Raw genomic sequence first — 22602 nt, 5'->3', positions numbered from 1 at the left:
ATGACTTATCTTTTTTTGGAAATAAGTTGTATTGCAATTGTACATAATCTTTTATGTGTAAAGGACTCTGAGATCTGATATGTTAAGGCATTCTGAAGAGTTTTGGCAGTGAGACAGAGTCTGAAAAAGCAAAGTTTTACCTGGAATAGTTATTTAGCTCAGTGAGGTCAGTCGCTGTGATGTGTCTTCAGTGCAGGCAGCTCAGGACGCTGTGCAGCAGGTGGCAGACTCCTCCAAAGAAACAGCCAACATAGGTAAAGTGCACTTACTTCTGTCTTTGAAGCATCACCATGTTATAATGCATACAGTGGACTAGAGCAGACAAAAATGATGAGTCAATTTCTCCCAAAATAAATGCTGAATGATCAATGAAGCCTAAGCTCTAGAAATATAAACATATACCAAACATGAAATCTCAAAACTCATCTTTTAAAGTTACAAAGGTGTGAAGCAGTGGAGTTTTGGAATTGCTACTGTAGAGAGAAAAATACCAGGTGTTTCCAGATATAAAATCTAAAAATAAGGTCCTGGAACTGGTACTGTACAAATATACTGGGATTTTATAGAGTTGAAATCTCTTCCTAGCCTCATCCTAGAAACTCTACTTTCATTTTTTCTACTAAATAAAATCATTACTACCAATTTTTGACATCCATTATTGATAAGATAAGATAAACCCTTATTAATCCCACAGTAGGGAAATTCTCAGTGCTACACAGCAACAAAGATGGTACAAACATTTTAGAAACGTAGCACAAAAATAAACCAAAATATATATAAGTACTAGTTACACAAATAACAATATTGCACCTATCAGTGGCATGAACAGTATCGACCAATAACATTTCTCCCGTCTACTGTTTGTCTTACATAACTGTGATACAAGACTATAGAAATAACTCAAAAATACTCAAATGTAGCTGGGTTCACAGTGGATTTTTGGACCAAATACACAGATTGTTATAGGAATAACAAGAAATTTGTATATAAAAAGCTCACATTTTACACTCATAAGACTGCATGTAAAGGTTTAGTCATTATCCAACTCTATGCAACTTTCTTCTGATAATTTGTTGTTTAACTCCCTGAAAATTTCTCTTCTGCTTCACTCTGACTTTTTGAAGCTGCTCAAGAAGCCAGCAGGCAGACTCAGGCAGTCATAGGAAAAGCTGCGGACAAGGCCACGGACACCATCAAGGAGTTCGGACAGAAAATGGAGACCAAATGATGCCTAAAGAATGAACAATTGTAGCTGAAACGCTTGAGCCAACTTGCTTTAAACAAGAAATAATCTTGGGATGGGAGTATGTTGGCATCAGAAAACCTGAAACAGAGATACATATACAGTATATTTCTCCACACAGCTAACATTCCAAAACAAATCTTTATAAATTGTCTTTCTTTTTTTTCAACTAATCTTTCAGTTGTGTTTCTTGCTTCATTATAGATTTCATTGCATGTGATTGTTATTATGGGAAATAAACAAATACCAACTTCTTTCTCAGGTTCATAAAATGCGATATGCTGCCACATACAGTTGAGATCACAGTGTTAGTAGATCTGGATGCGCTGTATCTGTGAAGCATTCTGTTTTTACACTGTGGAGAACTCTCATCAATGAATCACCACAGTCATTATTACCAACACAATGCCGACAAGATGGCCTTTGGCAGGCTGATAGCTTCTGACGAGAGTATGATCGGAGCCGTCTACCTTGGTCCCCGGCCGCACACCTCCACTCCATCACACTATGCGGTTGCTAGGCAACAGATCTCAGTAGCGGCCTGGGATTGGTGGAGGGCGCTGAATTAATGGTGAGAATACTTCTGTCAGTACACAATGTTCTAGCCAAGCTGCAGCCCACTGTGAAACCAAGACAGGGAAGATTCTTTTAAAAAATGAAAGAAATACAAACATCCTCTGTCCCACATAATTACTCGAGCAGAGCAGATTTAAAGAAGCTCTGGAGAAATGCTTGTGACAAAGCAGAGAGGTTGGAGAGAGGAATGAGAGACTCTGTGTTTTACAAGTGTTTGTTTGTGTGGGAGGCACAGCTCTGCTTCCTCCAGGCTCCTTCAGCTGAAATTCCCCGTTGTCTTTTATGTACAGTTGCAGCACAACGCTCACTGTTACTAATATTTGTTATATTTCCTCCCCAAGACCTGAATTTGCATAAATTTTTGGGTCTTGTAATGGTTGTGTGATCATCATCATCTCTCATGAAACAAAGCAGGACTTCATTGCAGTTTTTTGGGGGGTTTTTTTGTAAATCAAAACAGCTCACTTTTTTTTTTTTTACTATGATTGCTCGTTGATTTCATTAAACTAAGAGGGGTCCCATAAATGTGGCCTTCACAGACAGACACATTGCTGTCTCATTTCAAAGCAGTCATCCATTATTAAGAAGAGAAATTCCCCTTCTGCATACTTCACCCTACCTGCAGAAGCCCTCACAGTGGTTATCTGTAGTGACGTAGAAGCTTTTATCACAAATTGCTACAAAAATATCTCCTGCAAAGCCAGTTCGCAGGTTTTATCTTTCTGCACACAGTTCCCATTGTGTTGCTATGAGAACCTGAAGCTAATTACTATGATTTACTGATGATTAGAGAGCTGAGCAGAGATTTTGTCATTACATTACCACTCACTGCCAGAACCCGACCGTGGTTTCCAGGGAAACTGGAAATGTGAAGCTTTTCAATAGACACAGCCACAGCCTAAAGAGCGAGGATTGCCTAAGATAGATTCTTCTAGAGACAAACCTGTAGCCACTGCAATCAGTATCAATCAACAGGGGAGATGTACGGACAGATGCTGGTCTCAGTAAATGGTGAGATTTCTGATGTTTGACCCAAAACTGAAGGAGAGTTGTGGAGAAGCTTCAGTCTGACTTAGACTGCTGAGGTATGTCTTTCACTCACGATTTTCTACTATTTGTTTCTCTTTACAGTTAAAATTTGACAAGTATTCTGGATTCCTGTGCATGCTTTTGTTGTTATGTGATTATGGACTAAAACTGAATTCAAACGCGAGCTATGATGGTGAATCTTTAGAGAAGAAAGGTTATGAAACAGCAAAATACTTTAACAGAAAAAATGCTATCTTAAATGGAGTATGATGAAGTGTTCAGTTAAAGTAAATATTTTAGTGTCCTATGATTCGAAGCATGCAAACAGTTTCCATCAAGTAGTAGCAATGATGCAGCTTGGTTACATGTGAGTGCTTAGATGCTTGACATCGATTTCATATGACAGAATATTTTTAGAGCAAAAACAAGCTGTTGTTTTATCCTCCTCTCATGCTCGGGCTTCTTGCTGGTTACAAACTGCACAAACCATGTGTCTGTGCTCTGCCTCGCAGGTAATTCTGCCACTTTAATGCAGAGACAGAATGGGGAGTCTTAAAGATGAGATGAGGGGTCTCAGGGAGGACCACCAGCCTTGTGAGAAGATGGATGATGGAGGTTCAGAAAGCAGCACTGCACCTGAAGGAATGCAGCTAAGCACAAGTCAAGAGTCAACAACTCAAGAGGACTGTCAGCCAAAACTACACGTGAATGCCGGTTCTGTTAAGGAGAAAGATAAAGACCTAATATCCAAAGATCCAGCACTCTCAGGAGGGGATTGTGACTACACTGACCAATCAGACTCTGAACAGGTTAAAGACTCTACACAGACTGATGACATGCCTCAGATACACCAGCCAGAAGCTGATACAACAGCAACACATGCTGAAACGACAATCTCTATTAAGCTGCTGAGTGATGGAGATGGAGAAATTCAAGAGGAAAAGAATGAGGATGAAACCATAAATCATGACAGAGAGAAAGATGCAGACATTGAGAATGTCTTGGTTCCTGTGCCATCGACTCCAGATCCCATCGACCCACGTTCCCCAGCCCCTTTTGGACAGCACCACATGCGCACACAGGTGAGCCTGGAGGTGGTCCAGTGCCGCTCAGCAGCCACCAGCCCCATGACCCCTCCAGAGGGCGGCCATTCCTTCTTCTTCCCAAATTCTTTTGGGAAATCTGGATCCGTGGGTAGTGACACTAAAGATGCCGAGCTACAGGTGGGTCGGCAAGTGGAGTTCTGCTCTGTTGCCACGTCCCCCATGACCCCGAAGACGCCATCGACCACGGCTTTCCCAGAGCTCATCGGAAGAGAGACGGAGAAAGTGAGAAAGAGTGAGGAGCAGAAGGACAGCTGCCAACAAGAGAGTTTCCCTGCAACCAAAAGTCCAGCAGAAGCTGAGTCAGAAATAAATGGAGTTTCGAAATTTACCACATCAAAGGAGCTGAGTGAAGGCGTCAGCTCAAATGTGTCTCCAGAGACCACCACCAAGTGCCTGGCTGCTGGGTTAATAGATTCACAAGCAACTCTGGAGGACAGGAATCAGCCCTGTAAGCAGCAGAGGATGGGAAGTATGGATCAAGACATTACAATCTTAGTGACCCACTACGGCAACAATGGGGAGGAAGATGAAAATAAGGTTGAGTCGAATTTTTGTTCTATTGAACCTGAGATGGTCAAAATAGATGAATATGATGAAGCCGGAGAAAACGGCAGTGATGTAAAGAGGGAGGATGGAAAGGAAACGATCTCGGCAGAAACTAATCATGAACAGGACACTTCAAACACAAACCATCCAGAAAACCAGGCTGACGAACCAAAAACATGCGTGGAACATGAAACATCACAGGTTAAAGAAAAGAACGATGCAAGTGAAGAGTCGAGAGATGTTTCTGTGACAAAACCTCTCGTCCCCGAATCACCAGCTCCATTTGGCTGCCACAATATTCGCACTCAGGTGAGCCTGGAGGTGGTGCAGTGTCAGTCTGCAGCTACCAGCCCCATGACCCCTCCTGAGGGGGACCAAGCCTTCTGCTTCCCCAGCTCCTTCGGTAAATGTGCGACGGTGGGCACAGAGACCAAAGATGCTGAGCTGCAGGTGGGCCAACAAGTGGAGTTTCGCTCTGTTGCAACGGCGCCCATGACACCGAGAACCCCCATCGCCACGACTTTTCCAGAAGTCAGGAAAGAGAGCAGTATAGAGGAGAAGATACTGGAGGAGGAGGAGGATGCAAAGGAGCAGGTGGTGGAGGACAAAGAGGAGGAGAAAGTCACTGAGGAGGAAAAGGAGGAAGCAGCCGAACGGGACAAAAAGGAGACAATAAACTGTAAGGAGAAAGGTGAGGAGAAATGCGAGGAGCCGGTGCAGGAGGTGAGCTGGGATGAGAAAGGGATGACGTGGGAGGTGTACGGAGCTGTGGTGGAGGTGGCTGTGCTGGGCTCGGCCATTCAGAAGCACCTTGAGAAACAGGTGAAAAAGCAAAAGAGGCAGTCCACCCTGCCTCCTCCTCCTCCGCTCAACCCCTCGGCCATGCCCCTCGAGTCGGCCCAGGGTGGGGGTTCCGGTTCGGGTTCAGGTTCGGGGAAGGGCCGGGCCGGGAAGAGAGGGGGGCAGGACGGGAAAGTGAGCCGACGCAGAAGAAACCCCTTCCGCCTGCTGATGGAGAACATGCAGCAGCCACACTGTTGCTCCAGAGCTCACACCACCGAGTGACAGGAGAGATCCACAGCGGGTTGGAGGACAAATTCTGTGCTGGAAAATCACATGGCATCTGAAATATGCGGCTGTGATTCAGTGAATCCAGTGGTTCACTTCAACGTGATATTGTCCTGACAGTGTGAGAGACAAATCACAAGACAAACAAGCACAAAAGCATTTCCTAGACAATTTGTACCATGAAGCATTAATCGCTGAGCCATACAATAGTATTTTCATTGGGTTTCTTTTCTTGATCTTTCTTTTTCACTTATTTCCTGTGACGTCTCTCTACACAGACTGACAGAACAATGGACTCCATGTTTAGGAAAATGAGAATGATACGTCAGTGTTAGCTCAGCTCTTCTCCTTTAATGTTTTTCACTCAGACCATTCAGTTGTCCAGTGAGTCATTTTAGCGGTTGGTAGATGCTTTTTTTAATACACCTCGGATAAAATGAAGCCATGGCAACCAGTGTTCCTTCTCCTGGCTGCTGACAAGCTTAACGAAGCTTTGAAAGAGTGTGACGATAGTAGAGTGACAATGTTTGAGAGTGATTTTTGACCTTGTGGTCTGTCAGTAGAATGTGGAGGTAATTCTAATCTAAATGTTACCTTGATCTGTGTGTAAGAGGAGTCTCTACCATTAATGCAGGCTTTTGTATGTTCTGCTTTTAAATTTGTTAGTGTTTTGACTTGTTCGTAACGTGAAAAATATAAACACTGTACCGATGACGCGCACAATCATCTTTTGAGAAAAGTAACTACGCCTGATAGCAGGATATTTTTAGTCCTTACCACTTTGTGTATTTTAATGCCATGATTAGTGATTCAGTTGTACAACTTTGTGATGCAAATTTATTTAAATGTGCTTTAATTCTGAGGTTGTTCGCAGTGTCAGTGATGTTGGTGTTCATACATTAACCTCATAAAAGTGGGATCAAATCCACATTTGAAGGAAATTGTTTTATTCACAGATTGCACTTGTGACAAATTCATTTGTCAGTTAACAGTAAAATAATCATTTTAATCTGCTGCTTGTAGGAAGTCACAAAGTCACTTTGCATGAGGTTTTACTGCTGCAACAAGTGTGTCAAACTCCAAGCAAATACTGACAAATCAGACATGCATAAGACTTTGGCTGACAGGCAGTCATAAATAAGAATCTCATTCATATACTGACATTATGCAATATTCGTGTCTTTTTCTCTTAATTTCTAGCAGCATCCTCTGCAACAAAAATTACCTTTGTATGTCAAAATAACTTATAATACAGTTTATTTCAAAGCAAACCAAACACTCTTTAAACCACTGCTTAATATATTAACAAAAATAAAGTGATTCACATGTGCAACAAACGGTCTCGCTGCTTCTGTTCAGTTTTCTTTATTGTCCTAATTGAATCCGTCTCTATACGAAGGAAGGGTTTGACAATTTGAAAGATAGATTTCATTTTCCTTGCCAAGCATTAGATGACTGGCATACCTGGATGTTAAAGATGAGGCCACAGTGAGCTGGCACATAACTCAGTTTAGTTTAAAAATTGGAAGCGGGGAAAAAAAGCGCTATTCAGGCACTGTTATGCTTTTGTATTGATTAAAAAAGCAACACCAGAACTATTCTTTTAACTGAAACAGAAATAAAACAGATATTGATTGAACAACCAAACTATATTCCATGTCATTTTGTGGAATAATCCCTCTCATTTAGTTTTTTCTTCAAACTTTTAGATAAAATAATTCATCACTTTAGGAGCCATGAATCTTGTGCATCATGCAGAGCTGAATATCTATAACACATTACTGTTGGTCACAACAGAAGGCTTCTTGAAGACAAGGCCTTCATCCAACGCTGCAAATATGTTTGATTTGGTTGGCCCAGTTACTGGTCTGTGCCTCTCCTTTCATTATTTACATCACAGGTCTGTAGTGTTGAATGCATGGTTTGTATAGCCCATATTAGGTGTGTTGGAGTCTTTCTTTGGGTTTCGCTGGGCCAGCGCTGCACCCAGAGGCTCAATGTACTCAGGTGGCCCATTATCCTCTTCCTCCTCTTCGATTATATGCTGAAGTGAAGCAGACAAGTTCTGACATGAGATCAAATTCTAATTTCCATTAGTACAATTGATGATGGATTTCAAAATGTGAACTCACCATGTTAGATTTTTTGTCCATTTCAGGAAATGTCATGTCATTGCTGTAATCCAGGGAGTTGAGGCTTGGTGGAAAATGGGGAGAAAAAAAGAGACAAAAGTCATCTCCATGTGCCAAGACAATTATTTCAGAAAGATATTTTTTCTCAGCTTAGGTTTTCAATTGGAACAAAGGTCACACAGCACGACTGGGAGTGGAAAGTCAGTCATAGAGTGGAGTTTGAACTTGTGAATCAGCGTGATCCACCTTGTCAGTAGATATGAGGACAGTCACAGAGAAGTTTTGTTCACCTGACTTTGTCCACGTCTGAGCTCTCATGATCTAAGTCCAGGACCAAGGTTGAGTCGATGTTGAGGTTGAGCACAGGATTAGCGCTGAAACACATTGAAAGAGAAAAGTAAGTCCAAGTAATGAGGTACATGTTATACTCATTTATCATTCATTCATTTACAGTGTTCGTGCTCTTGTTTTCTCACCCCTCCATGGTGTACTTGTTGGTTCCAGGGACCACAGCACCACCTTTCTGGTTGTCAGAAGTCACCATGGATGCAGAGTTCATGGCTTTAGCTGCCTTCAGCTTCGTCCTGTACCTGCAGCGTGAAATTAATTGGTTAGTGAACGGACTAATTAACTCTTCACTCTCTAGCTTTAATCCAAATTTCCTTTTCCTTACTTTCTGCGAGTGCATAGCAGTGAAGTGGCGAGGACAGTCAACACAATGACGAGACCTCCCACCACCCCCAGCAGGATGTATCTCCAAGGGTCTACCTCTGGCTCAATTATATTAGACCCCCCCTGAAGCAGAAGAAAGAAATCTCATTTAAGTATATTGTTGTATCTAGATGTTTAGGATTTCATTACACTTAGTAATCAAATAAAAAGTGACAAAAAGCCGCTTTAGGTTGACACGTGAAAATGGTGGCAATATGCCATGAAACACATGAGTTGCTGTAACAGCATAATTCTAATACATTTTACAAGTATCGTCAATTACACTAAAATATAAGTAATAGACAAAAATACAAACTATAACAATTCCAATAATAATAATGTCATCTTGCTTATGTGCATAAATTCTCTCAAAGAAAAAGCTAACTAAACTTTTCCTATTTAAGTAACACAAAAAAAGATAAAAACAAGTCCAGTTTCACTTTTTATATTTTGTGATTTTTTTTGATGTTTTTATATATTACACAACTGCTGATACTCACAATGTTATTGAGGCCAAGTGAAGCCAGTGCAGCAGAATGTTTAGGATCAGAGAGCATAACTTCCACTTCATCAGATGTAAGAGCTGTCCCATTGGTGTAGACAAAATATGCAATCACAGTGGTTCTGCCTGCAGCCCTGAGAGGGGAATACAAATACTCAAAATAATGCACCTAAATCATCAGTTTTCACAATTAAACATGTAAAATAAAACCATCTTGTCTGGCTGCAATAATCATTTACTTTTAAAATCTCAACAACATCGTGTAATTTGCAGGTGCACTGGCACCACCTAGTGAGCACAATGTATAAAAACCTGAGGATTTATTAGGAGGTTTCTGTTCACAGCAGCCAGTGATTTATGATCTATATTCACACACTGGCAATATATTTTGATGTACGGTGATTTAAAGGTAGAGGTGATGTGAAAAGGAACTTGCCTGGATGTTTCATCAGTGGTTTCCCGTACTGTAACAATTTCAACAGCTGTCAGGGTGGCAGCACTGAGCGATCTGAAAAGAAGTAGATGTGAGCGTTAACTAAATGAAAACTAGAAAATGCTTAGTAACCAATTACAAACGTTACTTAAACATACTAATGCAAAGAGAAATGCACCTGATGATTTCAGCGCGCTTTTCTTCAACTTCTGAGACAGGAATTCCAAATTCAAGTTCAACTTTGTAGGATTCGTCAATCGTGAAAATCTGAAACATAAGAAAGAACAGAAGTATTAACATGGAGTGCAGTTTTTATCGCCTGTCTGGTGTCTCCAACACACACAGGAAAGTGTTGTACAGTGGATCATGAAGGTAAATTCAGGGTCATTTCAGTCACTCACCTCCAGGACGATGGCAGACCAGAGGCCCCCAGTATCAGTTGCTTTTACTGTGACCAAATACTTCCCTTTCAGTGTCATATCAAGGGCTTCGGTAGGTCTGTGGAAAGAAAAAGAAATTATGAGTACAGCAATAGACAAATTATGTCATAGAGCCCCTGAGCTCAGCATCAGCTACAGTTTGGTTGAAATACCTCAACTGAAAGAGACGCAAATAGTAACAACAACAATAATAACTTCATTTGTATAGCTATTTTTTAAAAATCACGGTGTTTAGATTATATGAAATGTAGAGTTAGACAAATATTCAAAGTAATAAATAAAATTCCAAACATGCAATATAAACAAAATAAAATAGTCATGTCTGGTCAACATTTTGTTCTATTCTGAGAGTAAGTCTAAATATTATGGTTAAGATCCTATAGTGTTATTTATGGTGTGATTCTACCAGAGCAATTTAAATATTAGAGAGTAAAATCTCACAAAAATATATAAAATACCACTTTTCCTGCCAATAATGCATTTTAAGGCTGAGACCCCACAATGTTAATTATGGAGAATAATGTAACTAATGTCACAGTATAGATAAGACAGCATTATAAATACATTATTACAAATTGCAAAACTAATATAACAATTATTGCTTGATCTCACCGCAGCATTAATGATTATTATTACTCTGACTAATTTAGAATTTAGACATTTTGACACTACAAAAATATAAAACAAAGATTTGATGGATTCGCTTTGAGCCAGCTTTGTTTTTGTTTTGTATTTTTATATATTATTATGTGTTTTTAATGCTTAGTTTTAATATACAGAAGTTTTACTGAGAGTGTGTTGCTTCTCATTCTAGTCATTTTGAGTGTCTTTGTGGTTGTTTTAAATCTCTTTGCAGTTCCTCAACTGGCTTCAAGCAGAAGCCTGGGAGTTCAACGGTAAACTGCAAAGCTCATGAGGAAAAAAAAACAAATACGTGTTTAGGACAAAATGAGATATGAGATTACATTGTACTCACTGAATTATCCCAACATAAATGCCATTTTGCTGTGTGGTGAGGACATCAAACAGTGTCTTCATGGTAGTTGTGACATTGTTTGTGTCTTCAAATCTGACTGCTGCTACTTCAAACGTAATCTCCCTGTTTTCTCCAGAGTCCCGATCAGTAGCCTGAAAGCAGAATGAGATATGAGTCAGAATGATGTCACATATTGCGTTAACTTGCTAAATTTATGTCAGGTATTTATTTTTCATTCATACTCACAGTGACTTGTCCAACTGGAGTTCCTTTATTTGCACTTTCTGACACCACAACTAAAGTACAAAAGAGTAAAAATGAACTCACTGAGTGTCACACCAACTTTGATTCACTGACACAGTCATAAAAATGGCTAAATTCTTATCAAATTTTTACACTTAAAAGTTTTATTGATTTAAATGGCTCCTCAGCTGGCTTCTTCTTAAATGGCTTCTTCAACTGAGTAGATTTTTGCAGAGTAAGACAATCTCCCAATAGGCAAGCATTTCTAAGATGGATGGAAAATGTCGATTTTAAATGCAATGTTCATTTTGTTTAGTTTTTATGTACAATTGACATGTTTCTCCTGTAATTTGCTGTATAATTTAATAAATGACAACCAGTGATGCTTCTAGAAATACTAACAATAACAATAATGCATTAATTTAGTTTTTTCATTTATATTTTAAGTTTTGTTCCTCCTATCGACGTTATAAAATTTTAGATACTCGAGCAACAGTATAACAATAATAATATTACTTTCTCAAACTTGTTTCAAAACTAAAAGTAAGTTAATATAATCAAAACAGCTACTGAATTCGAAGGAGCAGGTCCATCTCTGGGAAAACAGAGCAAACTCTTCATACAGCTAAAAGCTGCAGGAAAAAAATGCATGTACACAGACAAATTGTATTTACTGAAGAAAACATTCAAATAAAATAAGAAAAAGTCTTTGGTGATGTGCAAATGGTTAAAAATGACTTAGCATAATTTATTTTCAGAAATACACTTACAAAATACAGCATCAGTGGGAATGAACACTGGAGCGTTGTCGTTGATGTCTTGAATGTTTATCACAACTTTCCCTGAAATGAGCCAAAAAAAAAAAAGAGTTTTAAAGAATGTATATGAGAAGTGTGTTTGTACACATGCACTCAGTCATTTTTAATGCTTTTACAGCTTTTACTCGGTGCAAACAACCCAGCGCTGACCTGTTGTTTGGCTGTTGTTCTCGCCCTTCTCTGTGTACTCGTCCACCACCTGAGCCTCCACCTCCGCCTGGTCACATTCCTCGTAATCCACTGTGTACTCCGGGTTGACTCTAATTTCTCCCGTTGGATCGAGGATGAACCAGTTGCAGGGTGTCAAAGAGCCGCTACATCTGCATTTGACGGACACCAGCTCGTAGATCAGGGAATGGTTGCCGTCCTTGTCGAGCGCCTTAAATTTCCCCACAGCGTCGGTGATGGTGGTGTTCTCCTTCACTGCCACGGGCGACACTGGCGTGAACTCGGGCCTCTCGTCATTTACGTCCAGCACATCCACTTCCACCAACACTACAGCTGTCTCCTGCTCCAGGTCTGCTGCCTCCACCCACATTTCGAAATGTGTGCGAGCGCTCTCATAGTCCAACTCGCTATCTGGGTCCACCGTGATGTCTCCCCTGTATCCCGTTGGTTCTGCAAAGGTTCGGATGATGAAGCTGCCAAAGCTTCCATTTAAGATGCTGAAAGAAATGCGGTTGAAGTCCAGCGTTTGGTCCAAATCAAAAGCACTGACGGAACCCACAAATGCACCTAATTGAATGAAAGAGGTCAATTAAAACCCTGACACAGAGATATGAACAGTGAGAAGCTTGGTAAAGTGAAATACTTGCCTTTTTCTCCTTCTTTAACAGTGAATTTGTAAGACATTTCATTAAATTCTGGTTTGTTGTCATTGACATCCTGGGATGTATCAAAAGGAAACATTAGCAGTTATCTTTCTCACCACTGGTTGCAACATGATACAACTAATTTGCCAAAACCTACTTCGACACTGATGATGACAGTGGTGGAGGAGGACCGTGGGGGGTCACCCTTGTCAGTGGCCGTTACAATGAGCTCAATCCTCCCATTCAGCTTTGGATCCAAGGCCTCCCGATCCAGAACACCAGTGTTTGTTAACACACCAGTTTTAGGATCTATTTTAAACAAATCACTGTACATGCTCGGCTTGATCGCAAACACAATTTGGCTGTTTACTGTATCAGGGTCATCTCCATCAGTAGCCTGTCGAAAGGAGAAACATGAATTAAGCGGTAAAAAGCAGTCTTTTTTCACTTGATACTGCAAATAAGTATGTGGACATCTGAAAACTACATCTATATGTGATGGTCAAACATTCAGTTCCAAAAGTACAGGCAGTAATATGCAGCTACTACAGCCTGACTGTTCATATTAAAAGAGGATATTGCAGTTGGCAAGTTGTTGCCAGAATTTCGGAAACATTAGCTTCCTAAATACCACCGCAGTCCTAAAAATTGTAAATTCCTTCACTAGCCTAAAAGTACAAAAGCATGTGGACAATTTCGTTCACATCCTTCTGAAACTTGTTTGTACCTTTTAACTGATTAAAAGTAGAAGCCATCAGTGCCTGTAAAATGGATCTTTTAACCCTTGTGTCGTCCTGCAGGTCAAAATTGACCTGTTTTAAAGTTTGAAAATGTGGAGAAAAAAATATATATTTTCACAGCGAAACTTCTGATGTCCACTTTTTCAACATTTTTGGGAAATCTTTGAACATTTTTTGGTGGGAAACAAAGAAATGTTAAAAATGTTTCTTAAGAACATTCACAGAAAAAAAATCAACCAAAATCCAGCGAATTTCGCTGGATTTTGGTTGATTTTTTTGTGAATGTTCTTAAAGAAAATATTAGAAGTTTTACTGATACATATGGAATCACTTTAGATATTTTTAGGATGTTTTGGAAGATTTTTACTCATTTTTTGAAAATATTCACAAGAATTTTCTTGCCAAATTTGGGGATTTTTTTAAAAATAATATTTTTAAGGAAAACTTTAAAGGAATTATTGGAATTTTCTTCCATAGGTTTAGCAAATTTTCAGAAATTTGGGGAATTTTTTTGCTGATTTTTTGGATTTTTTTCAGACAAGGAAACAATATTTTTTGGTGCCTGTAAAAGAGGACAACAGGAGGGTTAAACACAATTTGCACAAACTTCACTGAATCACAATGGATTATATTGAAATACTTACTCTTCTCTCACACTTACCTGTATCGTAACTTGAAGGTTTCCACCCTCCTCAACAAACTCCAGGTAGGATTCTCTGTTGATGACCGGATCCTGATCATTGATGTCTGTCACAGTGATCTCCAGCACTGTGCTACCAGGCTTGTTGTCTGAGTCTCTGGCCTCCAGAGTCGCTGAATACAGAGATCTGGTTTCGCGATCCAACCGAGTTGCGTCTACCACGTAGACCTCTCCAGTCGTCTGGTTCACGTCAAAAAACGGCAGTCTGAAACACAGGTGCACAAGTTTAGTTCAGTGCTGACATGCACAAAAGGCAGACAAGACCTGCATTCAGACTACTGTTGTCTAGCATAGGTGTACACATACATGCTGTCTGGAAGAAGTCTGTAGGTAATGCGTCCTTTATCCATTGTGTCAGGGTCATTTGCCTGGGGAAAAAAAATAAAGCATATTCTCCTGAGTACCTTGCAAGACTGTCCTTACATGTGAGCTCAATCTGTCTGGATCCAGAATGTTAAGGACTTACAGTAATTATAGTCACTTTTGTCCCATTGGGAGAGTGCTCAGGAACCGTAAGCTTATATGTGTCTTGTGGGAACGTGGGACTGTTGTCGTTGGTGTCTCTTATGTTAATAGTAACAGTGGCAACGGAGCGGAAGCTGGTCTCATCTCGATCGATAGCAATCACCTGCAGCATGACACAAGCAAGGGAAGTACATCAGAACGGAAAGGGGCTTTACAAATCTCAAATACGATTACAAAAAATGAATGCTGTCTCTAATGCTAGCTTTTTTTCCTTACCTGTAGAACCATTTGCTGTGTTTGTTCAAAATCCAGTTGCTGGGGCTGCCTGACGAGGAGCTGAACTGTGCTTTCTGACATGGTAAAAGGAGGGTCCACAGAGAACACATCCTTATATTCTCCTTCCAGGATTAGTTCAGTGTTGGAGAACTGTAAAATCCCAGCTTCTCACTTAATATACATGCATTACAGAAAAGCATCATCTTTTAGTTGATGAATGTCATTTTCTTTCTTACCCTATCCAGATCTCTGACCATCATGCTGAGGGGAATGAACCCCAGCGAGTGCTCATCGACCTCTCCAATGAACTGATCTGCGGTCTCACAGGAGAGCTCATCTGCAAGGTCTGTGCACTTGTAAAACAAAGGTGCGTTGTCATTGATGTCGACGATGCTGATCACTACTTTTGCTGTGGCGCTGGCATAGATCCCGTTGATGTTCGGTTTAGACTCCGTGGCCTGAAATAAATCAGAGTAGATTCATTTTACTGTCTCAACACTTTTCAGAAAGAAATATTCTCAATAACTGTAAACTTTTTGTCAGATGCAAAGTTGTCTCAAATTTTGAGCGCATCTGTGTAACATATACTATACTATACTGTATTACAACCAACATTGTTCGATTCTCTTATTGCCTACACAACGCAGCAGACTTTTGAGATATTTCCTTCTCCCTTCGTCGTAGTCGTTTTCCCTTCATGTTTTCAGTGAAAATGAGAGAAGAAAAATCAACACACCATTGTGTAAAATTACTCCTGATTTCTCCTTTCTGGTTGCACACTCCCTATCCTCCACTCATAAAGATGTTACCCCTACACTGAAACCTCACTTCCTGGGTTCCACTATGACATCTTCTGCTCACTGTCCAATGACCCTTCTACACACACCCTTCTGTTTCTTGAATGTGTTCTTAAAGGCAACTTAAAAATGCCCTTAAAATACTACTACTTCTACTGTTCACCCTCTTTTTGATTCCAGTCACAGCTGCTGACAGATTGATCTGGGCTCTGTTTCATAAACTCAACGAGTTCAAAGAACATCAATAAAGGCTACATTTTGGGCCTTTTTATTGCTCAGGATTTAATAAGATGTTCTGCTTCCCAGAACATTTTTATCATGTTACATCTCGTTTATTTGAACTATAAAAACAAATTGTGTGTTGTGAAGTTGCCAGACAACCAGAGCCTTGAACAGGGGCAGGCTAACTGTTTCTCCCTGCTCCCAGTCTTTATGCTAAGCTAAGTTTTATGCTAAGCTGCTAGATCCTGCTTCTTATTTAATGCTCAGACACTTGAGTGTGGTGTTCTTATTTCAGATACAAGATTATACACATACACAAGTCTAACCTCGGAAAAGCTAACCTGGTTCTGGTTAAACAAATAGCTGTATAAAATTAACAAAGTCTGCCAACCAGAATCTCAAAAGCTCATTAACATAGGAATTTTTTATTTCATCTATACAAAACCAAAATGGAAGAACAATATATGCTGTTTCCCTGTGTTTCCAAACTGCTAAGCAAGGCTAACTGGCTGTACTAGCTTCATGTTTACCACACAGAGATGAATGTGGTACCTTGATCTAATTCATAGTAAGAAAGCAAAAAATTCCCAAAATGTTAAATTATTGCTTTGAAGATTCTGCTATTACAGACAACATGCAAAAGGAGTATTCTAAGATTCAAGATTATACAAATACTAAGTCAAGAACAATTACACAGCGAGAAGGAAACTGATGTTAAAATATACTGTACCTTTACAGTCAGAGTCACAGTATCACCAATAACTTCTCTGTCGATAGTTGACAGGACAGATATGATGCCATCATTACTTGAGATTTCAAACAGGTCATCTACTGTAGCATCTGTCAAAAATGTGCAAAATAAAGTAAGATTTGAATCAACTTGCTCACAGAAAACAACAAATTGCTGTTCTGACATCAGTTCCTGCAGCGCACCTTCAATGCTATAGATTATAACATCATTGATTCCGGTGTCCATGTCTATGGCAGTCACCTGTACCACAGCTGTGCCCTGCCAAAGAAAAAAAATACTGAAACCAACAGCATCTAAATGTCTTCTCACATTCACTTACACAAAATGGCAAACTGAAGCAGGGTCACTGCACGGAGATTTGCAATATATCACAGGTAAGTTGTCACATTAAATGACTATATTTCTTATTTACTGAACGGCTGCATACACTGGGTCACATATTGTACTAACCGTAGGACCTTCATTTCCCTATCACAGACCTTTTGTAAACATCAGTCAAGTTTAGTGGCACAGGAAAGAAAATCCATCAGCACTCACCACAGCCGCATTCTCCTCAACTGACCCTGTGTAGGGAAGGCCGAGGAACTGTGGGTCAAGGTCTGCAACATCCAGAACCGTAATGAAGACAAATGCAGTGCTTGATTGGAAATTTTTTTCAGCAAAATGACAGCGGCCTCCACCATCCTATAACAAAATACACAACATCACTTAGGATTTTATTGTCATAATATTAATCATGGACTGCTAGTGATTGATCATTACTGAATATTAAAAATATATTACACAATAACAGATTATATTAATGAATGGGACTTTTAAATTCAAATTAAATGACTTGTAAAGAGACAGTCGGTAAAATGCAATAAACTGATAAATCCTATCTACTGCGGTGACCAGTCAAAAAACACCAAAAAACAACACATGTACAAAGGGGGACACAAATGGAGAAAACAAAACACTTCATGACAATAAAAAAAACAAACATTCACAATTATCAATATCTAAATTCAAAGTAGATTTGGAAATGACCTGCACTATGCTTGCTATAAAATGAATTAAATGAATCAATTATTTGTCTTAGATTCACAAAGGAGCAGAGCCCCTAATTTTGCACAATTCATATTTTTCAAAATATGGTAAAACAATAGATGTATATCAGCAGTGAAATTAGTAGTATTAGGAAGATGATTTAATAATGAATGTAAGTTTATTAAAGACAACTGCACCATAAAAAGAAATTGTTACGGGGGGAAGCAGGAGAACCCAAGTGCAGGCACACAGAAAACTGGCAGACAGGTGAATTTACAGAAAAGGATTTATTCAACCAAATAACTAACCTAATACAGAAAAGGGAAAAACAAACCAGGAGATAAATTAAGCCGAATCTAACACTAAAAGAAACAATACTACTAAATCTACAAAAACCACAAAACCAAACAGGAATAAACTGAACCAAACAACACAGCAATGTACTTACAAAAAACCAGGGGAAAACAGAACTAAGGGCTAGGCAGGCTCGGGGAATCAGAAGCTAGTGGGGAAACAAAACTGGTGTACTGAAGACTGGGGAGTATCCAAGAACAAACAGAAGTTGAACAGAGTCCACGAGAGGGAAATCCAGGATGGGGGAATCAGTTTAGTCCAAGGGCTGAAGCTGACAGGGGGTAGGAGGCTTGGTGGGGAGAAACAGAATCCAGGAATGCAAAGGAAGCCATGAAGGGATGTGAATCTTTGAGGGTACGTGGGTCGATGATCCGACAGGGAGTGAATGACTGAGCAGGGTTTAAATAGTGGAGGTGAGGTGGAGAACAGGTGAATGGTGTGACCTGATTGCTGCAGCTGAAACTCATTGTAGCAATCAGCAAACCAGAGTGCAGGCAGGTGAAGCAGGTGAAGCAGGAGGGAGAGAGACAGGGAGAGAGAGAGAGACATGAGGGAGAGGTGACAGACAGAGGGAGACAGAGAGAGAGACAGGTCAAAACAAACAGATGAGGAACAATGGGAGAAAAGAGAAAAGGAGGAAGAAGGGCAGAGGCTGGAGCAGGATCATAACAGGAATATTGCCACATTTTATGAAATATGCTTTTTAAATTTCTTGCCAAGAGTTAAATAAGAAAAAAAATCAATCACATTTATATTTATTTGATTGGTGTGAAGCTGAAACCAGAACTTGGCTCTGATTCTGAAACAGATAACAACAAAATCTACCAACCAGACCCTCTAAAATTTACTAAAATGTTTTTCTTTTTCACCCATAGAGAACCGAATGTAAAAACAATATGTTGTGGTTTTACAGGGATTGTGTGCTGCACTATTTTCTTGCCCAAAACCAGTGACTTCTGAGAATCTTCTCTAGTTGTCTCACAGTTTCTGAACTGCTAAGCCGAGCTAATTGACTGTTAGCAGTAGCTTTATGTTTACTGCACAGAAGTGAAAGGGATATCTAATTCTCAGCAAGAAAGTAAGAGCTTCACAAGATGTCAAATGAGTGCTTTGAAGATTTAAGGAGACAGAATATGACATTAAAGGTCCCATATATTGTTCCCTTTTTCAAGTCTCTAAAATGTTTCTTGCAGTTTTTCAGCTCAGAATACCACAACGATGGCTCATTTCACTGTGAGTGTGTATCCCCTGGTCTTAGCCCTGTTCTGAACAGGCTGTTTAAATGTCTCTACCTTTAAATGCAGCTGATTCAGCCATTGATTCTAATTTATGTGAGTTTGCTTTACGCCTCCAGGTTTATAAAACACACAAAACACAATGAAAGACGATCTTTGGGACCTTTAAGGAGCCTCTGATTTGATGATTAAGGCTTCTTTACGTTGTAAGGGATACTTCAACCCTTATTGAATTTTTTCTCAGTTGAATTGACAGCATCATAAAAAAGCGTTATAGTTTAGACCTTTCAGCGCTATACTTACAGTTGCATTAATCTGCAGTCGATAGTACGTGGTCAGTGAGGCATTAAGACTTCCATTTAATCTGATATCCCCAGTTGTGCTCGAGATGTTAAACAGCTCAAATCCAGATGATGGAGTTACCTAGGAAAAGAGTGTAGATGAGGCTTTGCAGTTCATTGAACATCAGAATATAATATCATTGAATAATACGATTTACAAAGAAAGCTTACTTGATCAATGTGGTAACTAACAACACCAGCACCTGCAGTGTCAGCATCCGTGGCAGACACCCGGACCAGAAGGTCACCTACAGCAGTAGTCTAAGGAAGCAAATGGATATAAAAGCAAAAAAAAAAAGAGAAAATTTAGAAACAGAAACATCTCCGAGTTAACAACTAGGTGAGCACACTTTCACAGGTATTGTATATTAATGCTTTTCTGCCACAGCAATTTAGACAACATGGTTAAACTGACATTTTGCTGTCTATGCTAGCAACATGCAGACGAACAAAAACTGAAAAATAAAAAGATATATTTGACTTACTTCTGCATAAGTTGCCTCATATGAAGTCTGCTCAAATATAGGTGGGTTGTCATTGGCATCTTGTAATATTATAGTTACGGTACCTGGTGTCTGAAAGATGTGATGCACTTTATGAATAAAAATAACAAACTGATATAAAATAGATGTCTAATACCAACTTAAATGTCACTTACAGTATTGAGCCCATCGGAGACAGTAACTCCAAGTATGATTACATTACTAGCCTAGAAGAGATAAATTGATGAAACACATACATGCTTAGTCAAAATGAAGTTGATTACAGCTCAAGGTCTCTGCTTCCACCATGTCATACCTCTCTGTCTAGCTTTTGAGCGACTGTTACGCTCCCAGTTGATGGGTTAACTGAGAAGAAGGCAGCATTGGGCCCAGTGAGTGTAAAAGTCAGTGGGTCATTTTCATCATCTCTTGCGATTATATTGAATGCGTGGTTTTCTACAAAAACAACAACAACAACAACAATGCAACATTTATAAAGTGTTCAGAGTTTACTGAGGCATAATATCACAAATGTGAAACTATACTCCACAAACACGCTAACAAATACATACTTATGGGTGTGTCCTCGCAGAGTTGATAAACCTGGGGTTCAATTACAGGACTGTTGTTTGCTGTAAAGGCACAGATTGTTCAAATGTTAATTAACAAGTAAAGAAACTGTGAAAAAAACAAACAAACAATAAAATCAGCTGAATACGCACCACTGGCAAAGCTGACAAGGCAGAAGAGGAGAATATTTCTTGCAATTCCCCCCATGTCTAAAAATCAAAGAAAAAAGATAACTGTAAAAATTGTCAGTTAATTGATTAATTTAAGTGGTAACTATTTTAATAACTGATAAATCGTTGAAGTCAATTATCAATCAAGAACGCCACAAAAAATGATACTTAGCACTTAAAAAGTGCATCAGATTTAGTTTCTCTTGGCACAACACCACTATAATTAAAACATTATTGACATGTATTTTCAGTTTTATAGCTGAATAAAAAAAAAAGGAAATTTATTGAACTATACAAGGAAGATAACAACTCTTGCCCTGATTTCTGTGAGTTGAAATTTAACAGGAAATTGCAGTTTTGGCCGCACCCAAACTAGTAGCGGCAACGTAGGCGATGAAGACACCTGAAGAGTTTCGTTTACAGTGAAAGCAGAGCAGCCATGCAGAAATGTGCTCATGTCAAATCTTAATACCTTTAAAAAACCCTTTCATGTCTGCATATTATGGTAAAAGTAGCTCTACAACAAATACATTTGAGAGGTAAAAAAAACTGAAATTAATTTTTAACAAAACGCTGACAAATCAGTTTGGCAATTTTATAGTCTGGTTTTACAAACGTTACTCAGTCTACAGTTTACTACTTAATTTAAGCATTATTTTGGTAATAGTCTTCTTTAAGAATTTAAGGAACCCAGAGTTTATATGAATAAGCCTTGTAGGAATGATAGAGGCCATTTTCAGCCTTTTAAAGGGTTCTGGCACTTGTTTAATAATTGTTGCAGTAATAATTTAAAAAATATTGTAAATAAGGATGAGAATAAAGTCATTTGTAAAACTATCTTTAGAGGATTAATCACTTTGATAGTGCTTTTACAATTGATCCATTTTATTCGATCACTGTGGACTATGATTTTTATTACAGTTATACAACACAAGGCCTTTTACCACACAAGCTTGAAAACAATGGTACATTTCTCTCCCATCTGTTCAATATTAACACAAGTAAGTACACATATACTGAGAGGAATTACAGTTGTCCTTAGTATGATAGCTACCAGGCTGTACTATTACAAAAAGCAATACATTAACACTTTAAAATGGTAAATCTAATTTAGGAAATTCAGCAGACTTACCAGACGACGATCACAGAAGGCTTCCTTGTCACTGATGGTCTGGATGAGACCTTTGGCTCTTTTAGCTCCAGGTGATTATCTTCTTGAAGCTATAAACATAAATGATTAACGCACACAACAGTCATACAGCCAATGACACAGCACGTACCCAAGTCCCTGTGTTTGAATGTTAAATAAGAAAAAAACAAAAACCAAGACACTTAGAAAGTTAAAAAGATCAAATTCAAAAAATTTAAAAAATGTGTTGTCAAGTAGTTGCTCTCACATGGCTGTTTATGTGTAGGTAGTAAAGAGAAGCAACGCAGAGACAGCAAGCTCCTCACACCATCACTGACTGTCACCAGGAATCTGCAGCATCGTTCCATACTGGGTCACCAGTGTCCACTCCACAACCCTAAAAGCATCTAATCGGCCCCTTTGTCTGAATGGGAGCTACTGTTGTCGTGGCGACAACAGTTGTCTGCATGCTTTCGTTGAGAAAACCCACTGTGATCAGGGGTGTTTCCAAAACATGTCTCATCAGAACCAATCAGAAAGCCGATGTCTCGTTCAGAAACCTCAGATCCGTGTTCTAATGAGCTCTGCCCAATAAAGCCCCCTGCCCATCGGCCAGCCCTCCTAATTAAAGGGCATCACACAAAGGCTTATGTTCCGCATTTGCCAGAAAACAAAGGCACAGCACTATACCTAATCATTGTGACAG

General features: G+C 39.3%; 2 protein-coding genes across 2 annotated transcripts; one reads left to right on the top strand and one right to left on the bottom strand.

Moving 5' to 3' along the window:
• The first annotated feature begins 1645 nt into the window (after positions 1–1645).
• LOC111580816 (G protein-regulated inducer of neurite outgrowth 3) lies at positions 1646–6909 on the top strand. The gene is made up of 2 exons (XM_023288726.3): positions 1646–2904; positions 3361–6909. Exon 2 carries the CDS (start codon positions 3391–3393, stop codon positions 5563–5565), a length of 2175 nt encoding a protein of 724 aa, XP_023144494.2. The 5' UTR covers positions 1646–2904; positions 3361–3390; the 3' UTR covers positions 5566–6909.
• cdhr2 (cadherin related family member 2) lies at positions 6495–21988 on the bottom strand. Its single transcript, XM_023288713.3, has 31 exons — positions 21900–21988; positions 20750–20806; positions 20600–20659; positions 20344–20483; positions 20204–20254; positions 20031–20120; positions 19717–19806; positions 19508–19627; positions 17124–17270; positions 16769–16844; positions 16566–16675; positions 15053–15274; positions 14817–14966; positions 14542–14703; positions 14382–14443; positions 14037–14280; positions 12793–13032; positions 12639–12708; positions 11974–12558; positions 11776–11847; positions 11009–11058; positions 10763–10914; positions 9748–9844; positions 9525–9613; positions 9350–9421; positions 8912–9047; positions 8374–8495; positions 8177–8290; positions 7991–8074; positions 7701–7764; positions 6495–7612 (listed from the first exon to the last, which is right to left on the bottom strand). Exons 2-31 carry the CDS (start codon positions 20802–20804, stop codon positions 7463–7465), a joined length of 3876 nt encoding a protein of 1291 aa, XP_023144481.1. The 5' UTR covers positions 20805–20806; positions 21900–21988; the 3' UTR covers positions 6495–7462.
• Between the last annotated feature and the right edge of the window lie 614 nt (positions 21989–22602).

Source organism: Amphiprion ocellaris, chromosome 13 (genome assembly GCF_022539595.1).
Source record: "Amphiprion ocellaris isolate individual 3 ecotype Okinawa chromosome 13, ASM2253959v1, whole genome shotgun sequence".
NCBI classification, from domain to species: Eukaryota; Metazoa; Chordata; class Actinopteri; family Pomacentridae; genus Amphiprion; species Amphiprion ocellaris.
Note: the sequence above shows the minus strand (reverse complement) of the source record. Positions and strands in the feature narration are given on the sequence as shown.